We start from the raw sequence: 15,547 nt of genomic DNA on the forward strand, positions 1-15,547 counted from the left end.
AAGTGGATGGGAGATCGTAGGTTTACCCCTGGGATCTCTTCTGTGTCCCTGCTAGACAGAGGCACAGTAAACTAACCTTAAAAGGGCCATCTTCTGTGACCTACTATACAAAGGCACAGTCAACTAATCTAAAAGAGTGGAGAAAGCCAAACACACTCTGGCTAGGCTTATAAATGCCCTAGGGCAGATAGCCTAGTATCAACCTATGAACCTATGAACCTAAATAAATTTACAATAAAATCATTTTCATGTTGTGTAGAGTGTTATGTAATTTAGGATTCAAAGCATAATATGTCTCTCCCATACATCTCAACCTCTTAGAGCAAGCAATCTGGACAAAGGAAAAAAATAACGGGTGAACAAAGGTCCAAAAATAGGGATAATTTTTAAACATTGCTCTTACAAATGTAGAAAGTTGACAGAATAGCAGGTTGTGCATTACCATAAATTTTCTGAAGGGTATGAAGTCTGAAACTCAATTGTGTGCCAACATTTTCTGACTTCATTCCTCACTGGTTTGCCAGATATAAGCCAGAAAAAAACAAAACTGTATGAAGCACAGACAGAAAATATTAGGCGAAAATCTGCACAGTTGAGAGGTATACTCTCTCCAAACAAGTATGGGCTTTCAGGATATGAAAAACAAATACATAAATTATTAAATTATTTAAACAAAAGCAGTCAGTTCTTAATATGTTTGAGATAGCAAACAAATTAAAACAAAAACTATGATAATGTCTTGTTTTCAAATATTATGCAATAACTATGCCAGCAGTAAAGTTTACAGATAAATGTTATCAGTTATTCTGCTATATACCAGAGTATGTACTGCCAACTGAAGTTGTAATCAGCTGTAAATCAAATAAAACCAAGAACTCTATAATGCAAGCCTAATGAAAACTATTCATCTAATAAATAATTCAAATATCAGCAACCTTATATTAATAAGAATTAAAGAAAAAAGTTATGTTAGGTGAAGTTGAATGTATAGGTGAAGTCAGCCCAGAGATTCTTCTCTTATCTTCTCTAGTCTGCTACACTGGAGTCCAACACACAAAACATTTAGAGTTCCTTTTACTTTGTTGTAGATTCCAGTGGGTGTGTACATGTGTGTTAATTAGTACTGCAGTCTTAATACTGCCATATTTAAGGAAGTAGTCAAGCCAGTAGGCTATTAGTTCAGACAGCGCTGACTTAATATCTCTGTGGCTGGCTTATTGGTTATGTAAATATCATGCAGTGCCGTGACTGACAGACCGAGAGAACAACGCTATACCATGTGCCCTAGAAACATAACATTTAAGTCAACAAGGAGCCTGACTACACCTGTATAGATTTCCTGAATTAAAATCATCATCATCATCAACATCTCCCATTTTCTACATGAGAACTGGATGCTGTGTCAACTGCGGCCATCTCTGTCTCTCTATTCAGTGCCACTTTCCTGTCTTCTTCAAAACTCATGCTTGACCGACTCAGGTCTTCTCTCTCACAATCCATCCACCTCTTTGCTGCAATTCCTTGGTTCCTCTTGCCTTCTTACTGTCAGTCCCAAATGTTCTTCACCAGATGGTCTTATGCTTTTCTGTACATGTGGCTAAACCACCATAATCTGTCCTCCTTGACCTTTTCTGCAATTGGAGCTACTTTGGTTTCTACTCTTATGTCCTCATTTCTTCATCTCTCTCATAGTGTGCATCCTACTACCTGTCTCAGGCACTTCATCTCCATCACCTCTAGCTTCCTCAACTGCTCTGCTTTCACTGCCCGGGGTTCTGTACCATACAGTAGTACTGATTGCACCACTGGTTTGTACACCTTACTTATCAGCTTCTTTGGCATTCTTCTGTCATATACTATACCTGACACTGTTACAGTTGACTGCAGCCTCACTGATCCTGGCTTTGACTGCCATTACAACTGTCTTATCTGTACTCAGTTTCATCCAATGTGCCTTCAGTTTTGCATTCCATTCCTATGCTGTAGTTCTTGCTTAGAGTCTGCCTGTAATGCCACATTGTCTGCATACAGCAACTCTGTTTATTTCTCCCTCCAACCTGCTTGCTAATGTAGTCCATCACTAGTATGAACAGCTCAGAGCTGAACCCTGATGCACACCTACTCCCACTAGGAACCCCTCTTTCAGACCGAAAATGTTTGCACTTGAGTCACTGGCTCCTTGTACATAGCTTGCACTAATTCTACAAATGTTTCTGGGACATTGAACCACTGCAGGACTGCCCAAATCAGCTTTCTTGAGACCTTGTCATATGCTTTCTACTAGTCTAGGAATGCTCAGTTAGACTCTTTCCTTGTCTCTAGCTTCTTTTCAACTATCTGTCTCACTGCAAACATCAAGTCTGTTGTGCTGCATCCTGATCTGAAACCAAACTGCTCATTTCCCATCTTGCTTTCTACTGCTCTGCATATTTATCAATCATCATCTCCAGAACTTTCATGCAGTGTGACAGGAGTTTGATACATCTGTACTTCCTGCAGCTGTGGATGTCCCCTTTGTTCTTGAACACTGGTACCAGTATGCTTATTCTCCAGTCATCTGGGATACCCCTTTCTCTCCACACTGTTATGAGTGCCCTCAGGAGCAATTTCTCCCCCTATCTCACTCAGCATCTTTATCGTATCTGCTGTGACCTCATCTGTGCATGCTGCTTTCCCTGACTTCATTTTCCTTAGTGCTATTCTTATTTCTATCGTGGGCTGCTCCTCTTCTCTCATTGTAAGCTGTGTCTAGGTCAGTAACACTTCTGTGAGGTTTTCTTCATTCAGAAGCTGCTGGAAGTGTTCCTTCCATCTGCCTTTGATGTCCTGTGGACTTGTGAGCATGTTGTTGCTGGCATGCCTTATGAAGGGTGTCTGACTATCTTCGTTATCCTTTTGTCTGTGCCTTGCAAGCTGATATAGTTTCTTTGTGCCATCCACTGAGTCACTTTCCAGAACCTGGAAGAGTGCCTCTGATGCCTTGCAACTGCTTTCTTAGCCTCTTTGTTAGCCAAACTGAATTCCTTCCTAGCCTGGTCAGCTTTTCCCTGCACTCCTTTATTTTGATGACTTCTGCATTCCATCACCAGCTTTACTCATGTATCTTATTTCCATAGTGGGCTAATCACATATCTGCTGTGCAGTCCTCACACATGCTGTTTTGAGGAACTGCCATTTTTCTTCAACTCCACCTATTTCTTCTTCCTCTTGAGGTGCTTTCTCCACAGTCAAATTCCAAGTCTTCAGCCTGGTCTTTGTTGACTTCAGGGCCTTTGGCAACCACTGCTTGCAGCAGATTGTGGCAACTGGTGGTTTATGGTGTGAGCTGAATGTTTCACTGGGAATGACTTTGCAATCACTGATTCCACCCCAGTGCCATTTTCTTACTAGTAAGAAGCCTGTCTGAGTTGCTTGTTGGCCACTCTTGTATGTGATCTTGTGCCTGACTGACTATCTGAGCCATGTGTTGGCTATGATCAAGCCATTTGCCAAACCATAAGCCTAGAATTGCCTCTCCCTTATTCCTTTTGCCCAACTCATGTGGACCTAGGTAGTCCTCATAAGCTGTTCTGTCTATCCAGATATGTGCATTCAAGTCACCCATTTCCAACACCAATTCATGTTGTTCGGCTTTATTTAGTAGGTACTGCTGTCTGAATGCACTAATTTTCTCCCTATCACAATCCTGCTGTGGGGCATAGACTGAGATTATGAATAGTGCCCTATCATTAGACTCATGACAATCACACTCCGGCCTATCACTACTACTGAGAACATCCCTCACTGCCTTCTGAAGCCTCTCCCTCATCACAACTCTCATATCCTTTCTAGCCTGTCCTCCTCCTGAGTAGTAGACTCTGGATCTCAAGCCAAGTGGCTTTGTTACTAGGCCCTTCCATCCTGTTTCATGGATACATAAGATGTCCAGCCTTACCATCATGTCAACTACTTCCAAGCTCCATCCTGTTAGTGAACCTACACAGAGTGTAGCAATTCATAGTTCATGTTTGGCAGGTTAATTGCTTTTTACTTCCAGCTTTAACTCAACAGAGCTATTCTAGGTAACCCAAGCTGCACAACTGGACACCATCTGGCTAGTAGCATACTGAGCAGGGCTACTGGGCTTTATGGCAGGCATGCACTAGCCAATAAGTTCTCCTCTCCCACCATTACCATGGATTACTGGCATAGGTCAGAGTAGACTGGGCTTCAACCCACTTATCACCGGTAACTACCCATAGCCATTTTGACAACATTAGTCAACATGACCAAATCACCTACAGCCATATTTTGCACCATCGAGTGGCTAGCCCTGCCATAGTGCACAGTCTGTGATCCATGTTCTCCTATCCTGAGGACACTGCACACCACAGTAGATGCCTAAAAGAGGCTCATCTACACAACTCTTCCCCCTATAGGGCACCAGGTAGAGTCTGTGCTGCTGCCCACAGCTCCATTTTCTGAATTAAAAATTTACTGCTATTCTTCAAACATTTTGTGAGACCTGTCAAACCTTGTAGGTTAGTAGGATGAAGAAGGCACTCAAAGACAGAAATTTAAATAGCAAAGTGAGTAGTGAAGAATCATTTATGATCTTGGATGACACTGAAATATGCCCTGCCAAAGAAAAGTGATACAAGGGCATCTCTACTATTCCACAGATTATAGAATATAGTGCCTATTTTGTTCCAAACACTACAGGAATGCTGTTCATATCTCTATAGTTGTAAAAGATAATCTCAAATCCAGGTTACAACCTATACAAAACGGGATATCATTTGGTGCTCTTACTGTTCATAAGTTTGGTGAACAAACTCAAAACCTACTGCACATTGAGGAGTTTGATGCCCTGGGTCCTATGTTACAACTTACATACCCTCTTGCATTCATGCAATTTCTCCTTGAAGGTAGGAACTGGTGGGCTGAGTTTACTTCAGAGGAGGAGTTTATTCCACAGGTGTGGAAGTCTTCGACAAAGTGTCATGTTTCATGGTTTGGTTAATATTAACTTTTACTGATGCCATGTGTCCTTTTATATATAGGTTTTCAGAGACGTATTCTAAGTAAAGGGTTTTAAATAGTAAGGGAGACCTTTAATGCTCTGTATATCTGTCACCATCTCCTCTAAAGATGTGATACAATACAGAGAAGAGAGAGATTTGCTGTGGTCTTTCACTCCAAGACAAGTCTTCAAGCTGTATGATTATTTCTGAGGGGAATCTTTATAATTTGCTTATTACACCAGATGACACACGAATATAACTGGTCTGAAAAGGAATGGCTCTGAAGCCCACAGGTGGGTTACTTTGCATGCTTCGCAAATGGTAGCAGTTATATAGATATCAAATGAATGGTCAGAATTACAATGGATCCAAAATCTTTTACTATTTTGTCAACTTTCAGTTGTTGGTCATACACAGGGTATAAAGCTGTGGTGGTACCCAGATGGCAGAATGCTACATTTAATACTGAAGATAGCAATTACTGCTGCACCAATGATGTGTAATACTAATTGCTATTTAAAGGGACATGTTATCATCACAGTTAAGGAAAATGCTCCAAAATTTGCATTCATCTGCATATTTGGTGACCCAGACATTTTAACATCTAACAATAAATGCCAAAAATAACTTGCCTGAGGACAGAGCCTTGAGGGATTCTACTGGTAGCAGTGGATGGTGGGAATGGGAGTCCTCTTCTTTTTAACTGTTGTGTATGACCATGTAATCTATCAAAGAATCAAGTTATCATGACTTCATTAACTTTCAGATTTCTGGGTTTAATACATGATCCTATCATATGGTAAACATACTAGGTTATGTCATGGAGAAATAGGTTTCCCATGTCTGTCTGTCTGTCTCAATATCTTGTATGATGATTCTCTGAATCATAATGTGCTTATGAGGCTGATTGTTCTGGAACTATGGAAGTCTCTCCCTTGGGCAATGGGACCACAACAGCCTGCTTACAAATATCAATGACAAGAGTAGGCTTTTAATACTGAGTTAAAAGTGCACATAATGGGATATATACTTGGCTACTTTTGATCAATCAAATTAGACTATATCATTTATCTCAATGGATCCAATGCTGCTAGTGTTTCTGACTTTGCTGAAAACAGTGGTGACCATTTTAGATGTAGTTTTCTATGAGACTGTGTTGCAGAGAGAGAATCAAAGGAGTTCAGAGTATGCCAGTGTATTTTAGCTATATTTATTGGCTAATTTTTGTTATTGCAGACTCCCTTTGTTTCTTCCGCTTCATCATTTTTTGAATGTGGCTGCATAAGACCATATTACTGTCAACTGTCTCAATGACAAGTTTCATGATGATTTGCTTCATTTAATTGTTTAGTGAGATCTTTTTAGATAAACTTGACCTCAGTCTTGTTTAACCAGGTTGGGTACAGTTTGAAAGCTTTATACACACTTTTCTTTTCATTTAACATTTTTTTTTAATTTTCTGACACCACAGTTTTGATTCACTCCAGAATTTTCCACCATATTTATACCTCAATGGAATTCATTTATCAATGCACTTATTTAAAATGCACTGAAGGCCACGATTGATTCATCAGTCAGTTGAGAGGGTACACATCATTATACAGTCCGAGCTGACTGTTGCAAGATGATTGCACAGGGCACCATAGTTGCTGTTTGAAAAACCCTTAAAGACAGTTTCAGGTTAGGTTTGGTCTATACAAAGAATTTCTTGTCACTGTGGTAACAAAAAAAAGTGATGGAGTAATGTTTACATTAGCACAGGTGGCAGGGATGTCAGGCTGGATAATATCTAATAATTTTTCCCTTAATGCCCATTTCTGCAGTTTGTCCGAGACTGTAAAAAGCTATGAATTTTAGCCATTGTGCTTAGTTATTGATTGAGACACATGCCCCCTAGTCAAAGAAGGGCAAATTTAGGCCCCTGAGTAAAAATGTATTTTCCGTTATGGGGGAGTGCTGTAAGTTATCAAGGAAATGGTAATTTTGCTGAGATGATATAGTACAGCACGCTACAAAATTATAGTTTGTGGTGTTTATTGTAACTCAGGTATGCAGCATTTCATGCCCAGAATTTGTTTCTGTAACACAAGTTTTAAAAGATTTATTTACAACACTAGATATGACACCTGTATGGCTGTTGAGGGGAAACATGTATGTGCAGAATGCAGGATGGTACTTTGAACCATGTCTCTACATCGGCATATACCCCAAATCCACATAGACAAGGTAACCCTCTAGGCAGTTTTTTTTTCTTTCTATGGCCATTGACAAGTCCCATCCTCACTATATTGCTATATGTAAATATCAGTTGGAATTTCTAATTAATTTGACCCAAAAAAACACTGGCAAGGAAAAGATGCTGTTCACTAAATTTGTAAAGATAGCTGCAGACCATCTCTTGCAAAGCATGTATGGGTCCCACGCATTCCCACCCAAGTGGAAAGATAGTCTATAGATAGGGCAGAGAGGGGTTGCAAAATTTATAAATGTAGTTATTCAGTTGTTCTCAAGCAGATACATAAAGGATCCAGTCATGCAATGTGTGTGTGTGTGTGTGTGTGTGTGTGTGTGTGTGTGGGTGTGTGTGTGTGTGTGTGTGTGTGTGTGTGTGTGTGTGTGTGTGTGTGTGTGTGTGTGTGTGTGCGTGTGTGTGTCTGTGTGCGTGCGTGCATGCGCGCGTGTGTGCACGTGCGTGCATGTGTGTGTGTCTGTGTGCGTGCATGCGCGCGCGTGTGTGTGTGTGTGTGTGTGTGTGTGTGTGTGTGTGTGTGTCTGCGTGCATGTCATTTTTAATATTTTCATACTACGTGTGCCTGGATTTATTAATTGGGTCAATGAAGTCTTGTTTTGGTTCCCTAAAAATCGGTCACTTGCCTAATGAAAATAACCCAGCCAACAAGAGGATGGAGAGATGCATAAACAGACAGAGAGATAAAGAAAAGAAAAATCTGTAGTAAAAGATGTACTATATCTGTTAGCTAGCATTCAACTGGGTCATCTCAAACTTATTGGATATGTTCTAAATGGATCAGTGACAGAAATGCAGGCTTAATCAGCACATCTTAGTAAATTAGCAGCTGATGCACCTGGGGAAAATTCTGCCTTTCACTGCACCCTGCCCCATTTTCCTGAATACACTTAGAAGCAAAGCTGATCCTTACTTAGGGAGTTTGCAGTTTCCATTGGAAAATTACAATTAAATTACATTGCAAATACAGTTGTAAGAATTAACATGGCTGGGTAGCAATAATGAATGCACTTTGATTTTACTTCAAGTGCTAACAAGCTCATACTTGTAACTGCAGGTGACATTAGTGGCCTGAATGGACATCTGAGTAGAAAGAGTGACTAAATGCTAAGATCTATGAAATTATGAGGCCAGTGTTTTTTGTAACAGTGGTCTTACTATATATTTTAGTTAAGTTTTTGCAAACAAATATACGTTTTACTGAGATATTTTATCTGTAACACTTCAATTCTTTTTTTTAAATAATGGTACTTTAATATGACAGATCATGATTTGTCACATATGTGAGGTCTATAATAAAACTGTCTTAATTGTTCTTAAAAAGTCTCACCTTCATTTTGAGAGGCTAAAGTCCTTAATGTGTTATTAAAATGTTCTGACTGAATCTTTCCTACTGTGAGTTTTGCTACCAAATTAAGCTCACTTCTGCTTGAAAGCTTTGCTGTGGGTCTCAAGACCATATTTTCTCCTACCCATTCACATTTCTCCTCAGTGCTTCAAATTAAGAAATTACAGCTTCTGTGTAACTGTAGCCCTCATGTGCTGGGAGTGCCTATATGACAGCTGGACACAAGGAGGATCACTTAGGTCCTTCAACCAATAAATGATGATCTGGCTATTAATCATTCATTAAACGCCCCTGAAAAACTGTCCTGTGGAACATAGGCTACTTAATGAATGCCTGCCCTGAACCTCCCTTTAGTCCTTCAGGTATGACTGCTCAAATGTGCCATGGATAGGCACAATCACTTCTTAATATTCCATCAAATCTACTGCATTTACATTTTTTTTGTTATGCAGCTAGTTATTTTTCATGGTTATATGAAGACAAAGATTACCTTTTCTATCCACGTGTTTATCACTACTTTACTAACTCTATATTTATGTGTATTTCAGGTTTAATGAATGAACCACTTCCAGTTCTGACTGACGTCTGTCTGTGTTCTACCAGATGCCAATGTTATGGATTATAGCACATAATTATAATTTATAATTAGTAGCTTGGATTAATTCAATTTGTTTAGATTAGAGTAAAGCTGCTCAATATAAAAACAGATTTATGTATAATGACCTCCCAATTAAATATAAATATACAATAAATAATAAATATATTGTTTAGTTTTTACATAATATTAATGCAACTTACAAATAATGTCTCACAAGGAAAATGTGACTTCAGTGACCAGCCATATACTAAACCTTGAGTTCTAAATCAGCCTGTCCTGCATATTTTCAGAATGAACATGCTCTGAGCGCAACTAGACTTATTCATAAATACTAAATAAAATATTATTTAACTTAAATTCTAACTTACTGTGTAAACAGCCTGGTTGTCCCTCCTGTTGCATCCATCCTGGGCAGCACTTGTAAACAACGTGATACTCCATGGAGTATACCTGCCTGTAAGCAGTGTAATATGCAGTCCTTAAAGAGAATGCAAAAGAAAAGTAATCCGTTAGCATTATGAACCTGTATGTTTTACAGAGGTATGCAATTGTAATGATTACACAGTCCAGCCAACACCATATGCATATTCATAGCAAAATATTTTTATATATGAGAATGTCAACATGCAGCTACCTGTCCCCAACAGCAACTTCAGTGGACATGGCTGAAAATAAATGTTTATTGGTTTCATATAGTATATGCTAAAGTTGGAGTTAGTGAGGATGCCACAGTGACAGTGACAGATCTCAGCCACAAGTGTTATGACATTTGTCATTCATCTGCCAGACTAAATGACAGAATATAAAGCAAATGGTGCTCTACGGAGTAACCATGGGAGCAGAGCAAATCACTTGGCCTGCTATTCATTACTATATCACTTTCAAGCTTTAGCTCTATAGATTTTTGACAGATCAAAATGAAAACAGACCATATAGGCAGCGAATCTGAAGACATGTTCTTGTATATTTTAAAGTGAATTAAGCTTTTGGTAACTGGATGTGGCATTCTAGATGGAAAGGATTGATGTGGAGTACACAGGAGTTAATGGTTAGTTAAATGACTAGATTATATTATACGGATATGGAAACCAAACCATGTTTCCTTTGTTTCTCACAGAAAAATCATTACACCTCAGCTATACTAGAAACGCATTTGCCCCCCCCCCCCAACACCACAACCATCAATCTTTGTTTTCCTACCTGTCTACAGTGCCTACTAACACGAGAGCATTCTAACTCCATGGGCAACCTCTACATAAAAAAATATTTTGGTACTAATTATTGTATGTTTCATTTGAATAAGATTTGAAATTTTTGTTTTCTTGGGATGTAATGAACTGGTGTGCCATTCAGAATTAGTTCTCGCACCTTACAGCTAAAATAAGTACCAAACCAAGCTCAGGCTCTCCCGCAAGCATGAATAGAATAAAAGGTTAGTAAAGATCTCATTACAGCATTTTGAAGTAAAATTTGTCTGACTGAAACTGCATTATTCTTTATATATACTTGGACTGGAATGCGAAAATTATTTAAGCTATTTTCTGAGATATAGATGAAGAGAAGATTCTGAAAAAATACAGTTGAAAGAAGAGTTTTCACTTTTTTATTCAAATCAGAAAATGCAGTTCCACAGCAAAAAAAGTGTATATACATCCATTGCTCCAGACAGAAAATAGCACACAGTATACTGTGTGCTTTAAAAGCAGAGATAAAAAAGACAAAAGAATCATCCTTAATTAAGTTAGCTAATAAGAGACTAAAATGAAGAAAAGTGTTAAAAACAAGTTAGCTAATAAGAGACTAAAATGAAGAAAAGTGTTATAAACAAGTTAGCTAATAAGAGACTAAAATGAAGAAAAGTGTTAAAAACTAACAACAGTATCAATAGAAACACATTTTGCATCAGCAATGTTCATGATATGGCTCCATGAGCAGTACAGAACAGTAATGGAAATATCCAGATAGTGTCATCTCTTAAGGTGTTTCACCACCAGAGGTTGGGAGGGTGGCCTAATGGTTAAGGTGTTTGCCTTACAAACACAAGGTGCAGGGTTTGAATCTCACAAGGGATAATTGGCTAGGCTTAAAATGGTTCGCAAGGGCAGTTAGCCTAGTACTAACCTATGAACCTATGAACCTATGAACCATGCCTACCTGTACTATGGTTTAAGCGAACTTGACCTTCTTTTACCATCTCATCATCGACCCAAGTTTTATTATATAAAATTGCTCCACACCATCCCACTCATATTTGTTACATCATTATAAATGCATCCATTTTCATACCTATCACTTCATTGCTGTATACTTTTACTATATTACATTATCCTCAGAACTATTCCATAAAGCTTTTCAAACAACAACAATATTTGGTTTATAAGAGGTGTGAGAACAGGTTTTGACCTTTGAATGTACATTTTTAAAATCCATATAAAGATGTTTGTATGCGTTTGAGTATATGGTTCAAGCAATGTCCTACTACTGTTAAGAAGTAAGGTTTCATGTACTGATTTCCAATATGATGTATAAGAAGCAGTATTCCAAAGTAACACTATGTTAATAAATGCAGAGTTTAAATAAAAATCAATATTTGGAAACCCTATACCTTCTTCATTCCAGCTTGTGGTGTGCCAGAGAAGAGACATTCTTGGTTTTTTGGGATATCAAAGGAAGTTAAGTAATAAGTTATTCATTTTCTGTTTAATTTTGACAGGTGGGGGAATTATTAGAGCTTGGCCAATGAATAAGATTTTAGGTAACAGTATCATTTTGATTAAAGTTAGTCTGTCTTCATATGTGAGGAAGAGTATGTTTCAGCTGTCTGTTAGACTACTGAGTTTATAAGTTGTTGGTAATTAGATGCGAGTGATTTTTTTATAATTAGATTCAATAATGTTTGTTTGTTTGTCTTTTCGGCTTTTCCCGGTTAGGGGTCGCCACAGCGGAACTCTGGTCCACTGATGATTGGCAGTAGATTTTTATGGTGCTGAGTTGCCAGCCCGACGCCCAACCTTCAGCAAAGGCATGCCCATTCACGCATGTCTTTTGGAGGCCACTCAACCGCGGGGAGGACATGCAGACTCCACACAGAATTAGATTGAATAATAATACCGACATATTTAATATGCATGCCCTCCCAGGTTACATCTCTTTTTGATCTAAGTTTCATTGTAACATTTTTATTCACTAGGAGTGCTTGAGGTTTGTTGTGATTGAATTTTAGACCAGAGATGTTTGCAAAGAAGTCTAGATTATGTAATAGGTGATCTATTGAATTTTCAGTCTCATTAGAATTTATTAGTAGGTCATCAGCAAACAGTTGTATCTTGGGGGATAATTTGTCTGACACTTTATGTCCTTTAACGTTGTCATTATTTCTGACATAATTTGTAAGAGGCTTAATACCCCAGGCAAAGGGTAATGGGGAGAGGGGGCACCCCTGCTTATTACCTCTTAATATTTCGAATAGGACAGATAGATAAGATCCAGTCTTTACGTAGGCCATGGACTTTTCATATAGCTTTTTAATTAATCCTATATAGTTTGGGGAGAACTTATATTTTTGCAGAGCTTTAAACAGATATGGCCAACTTAGGGAGTCAAAAGCTTTATCTGTATCAAGGCTTAAAATAGAAAACTCATTTTTTTCTTGTTTGCTAAGTCTTAAGGACAGTTATCTAATTACATTGTCTTGTACTTTTCTGTTTTTGATAAACCCGGTTTAGTCTTCATGAATTAATATCGAAAGAATATTATTTAATCTGTCTGCTAAGATAGACATGAATTTCTTGTAATCAATGTTAAGCAAAGAAATTGGCCTGTATGATGTGCAAAGGTTGGTCTCTTTATTTGGTTTTAGGATGGGAGAGATGCTAGAATATTTCCATGAGGGAGGGATGTTTGCTGTAATTTTAACTTCTTGGAATGCATTGAGTAAGATTTTCAAGATGTTATCAGGTAAGAGTTTGTAAAATTCTGGAATTAGACCATCCAGCCCTGGTGCCTTTTTTCTCTTAAGATTTTTTTATTTGTTCCTTTAATTCTTTAAAGGGGTTTGTCTATGTTATTAATATTATGTTTGGATAGCTTCTTTTAAATATTATTAGCAAGAAAATTGTCTTTACTTTTATCACTTGTAGACAAGATATTGATAATATTCTTGTAATGGTTTTTAAAACACAAGATATTTTTAGATCTGTAACTTTAATAGTCTGATTATTTCTAGTATATATTATTTCTTTTATATGACATTTTTCATTTAAATATTTAGATCTAATTGCAATCCTGTGCATACTCTTGGGATTAATTGAGTAGGATTATAATCTGATTTTTTCCAGATTTATTGATATTTTGTGCTGCAAGATATCCTGATATTCCTTGTTCAGTTTACATATGTCAGCTAATGCAGATTTGTCATTTGATGCAAGTTTTAGTTCATCAATTTCTTTTTGTATGTCTACCAGTTTTTATCCCACTCTTTTCTGTTATTTATATACCAATTTTTGACTTTACCACATAAAACTACCTTTGAAGTGCCCCATAAATTAGAAACCATTCTTAAAATCCATGTACTGTTACCAAGTAGTCTTTGGCACAAGTTTAAGGGGTCAGTATTAAGTGTTACATTGAAGATGATAGTGTTGTGGTCAGACATAGGGCATGATGTCAGCATTACATTATCAGTTTTGGCCAGTAAAGAGCTGGTTACAAAGACTTTGTCTATGTTTGTCTGTGTGTCAAATCTGTAAGAGTAGTGAGAACTCAGGGAGGATAATATTTGTATGCCCTTAGTCAATTAGGTTTCTGTCTTTTATGTAGTTGTTAAAGTGCTTGGCAACAGGGGACATCTTGAAGGGCTTAGAGCTTGTGGTATCCGTGGAGGACACGATACAATTAAAATCACCTGCTAATTGTAACTCACCTTTAGACTTTAATGTTAAGGTGTCTAAATGTTTTTTCACAATTTTAGTCCCAATACCTGGTATCCAGTAGGTGTTTGCAGAAGTGCACATCTTTTTATCAAGTTTTAATATGACTAAAGCAGGGATGCCATCACTGCTTTAGTACGAGTCAACTATTTCTGGAATTCTCATTGATTTTCTGTGTAAAATTAGGGCACCTCTTCTTTTGTGGTTGCAGTTTGAACTTACCAAAATTTTATGTTTTCTAATCAATTAATTAAGAATGTATTAATATGTTTCCTATTGCTTACATAAATGAATGTGTGATATATTTTAATGCTCACAAAATGTTAGAATTTAAGAAGGGTGAACTATTATATTGGAATCAGTTTCTTTCAGCTAATAAAATAAGCTCTGCAGAGTATTTGATCAGCAGATATAGTTTGCAAAATTGCAATTAGCTGGACATCCAAACTTGTAAGGATTTTATACATACTAAGCTTGTACCCTCATTAGAGACATACAATAGGAGTAGTTAAAATCTTGGATTTTATCTGAACAATTATTTATAGCTCACCCAAGAACACTTCGTACATATCTGTTATTTATAAAATTCTCAGAAATGATTATAGCAAAACAGATGTTTCTTTTTGGAATTATTCAAGTGAAGTTAATAGACAAGTATTCTCAGAAAAAGATAAAAAAAACTTTGCTTACAGTACATGAAGGAATCCACATCGTCCCTGTTCTGGCATGTATACACATGGAAAGTTTTACATACATGCTTTTTCACCCCAAATAGGCTAGCAATAATGCACAAGAAAGATGAAATGACATGCTGGAGATGTGGATACCCTTATGCTGACTGGATATATATGGTTAACTGCAAAACAATTTCCCCATTTTGGTTAGACTTTAAATATCTTTGTAAAGCTCCATGGAATGACAACTATATAATTTCTGACTTCCTTATCCTTTTCACTGTTCCTGAAGTCATTCCTAAAAACCAAACATTTTTACAATAGTCTATCCTCTCTGTAGCAAGGAAAATGGTTACTAAAAATTGGAAATCCCAATCTACTCCTGTCTTTACAGCGGGGTTTATTCATCTTGTGAAATAAATGTGTAAGACTGCGATTGCTACTGTAAAAACAAGGACTAACAACACAACTCATCATTTAATTGCTTGGACAAAATTGTCTAATCTGTTAGAGAAATATTAAGTGTTCTCCTATGTATATTGCTTTTTTAGTTGTTATGGACATTGTATACAGTTTTTTTTCTTGTGGCGTTCGAAAGACATGCGTGAATGGGCATGCCTTCATTGAAGGTTGGGCATCGGGCTGGCACCTCGGCACCGTAAAAATCTACTGCCAATCATTAGCAGACCCGAGTTCCGCTGTGGCAACCCCTAACCGGGAAAAGCCAAAAGAACAACAACTATACTAA

The 15,547-nt window shown here is 37.5% G+C and overlaps 1 protein-coding gene across 1 annotated transcript in view; it reads right to left on the minus strand.

Annotated features, from left to right (window-relative positions):
- LOC122801193 (multiple epidermal growth factor-like domains protein 6) overlaps nt 1–15,547 on the minus strand; it is a 341,895-nt gene that overhangs the window by 18,488 nt on the left and 307,860 nt on the right. Inside the window, exon 3 of the mRNA XM_044070752.1 lies at nt 9,566–9,675. Coding sequence (XP_043926687.1) covers nt 9,566–9,675 — 110 coding nt within the window. The remainder of the gene's footprint in view (nt 1–9,565; nt 9,676–15,547) is intronic.

The sequence above is a fragment of the Protopterus annectens genome, chromosome 4.part1 (genome assembly GCF_019279795.1).
Source record: "Protopterus annectens isolate FY-2018-M chromosome 4.part1, PAN1.0, whole genome shotgun sequence".
Classification (NCBI taxonomy): domain Eukaryota; kingdom Metazoa; phylum Chordata; order Ceratodontiformes; family Protopteridae; genus Protopterus; species Protopterus annectens.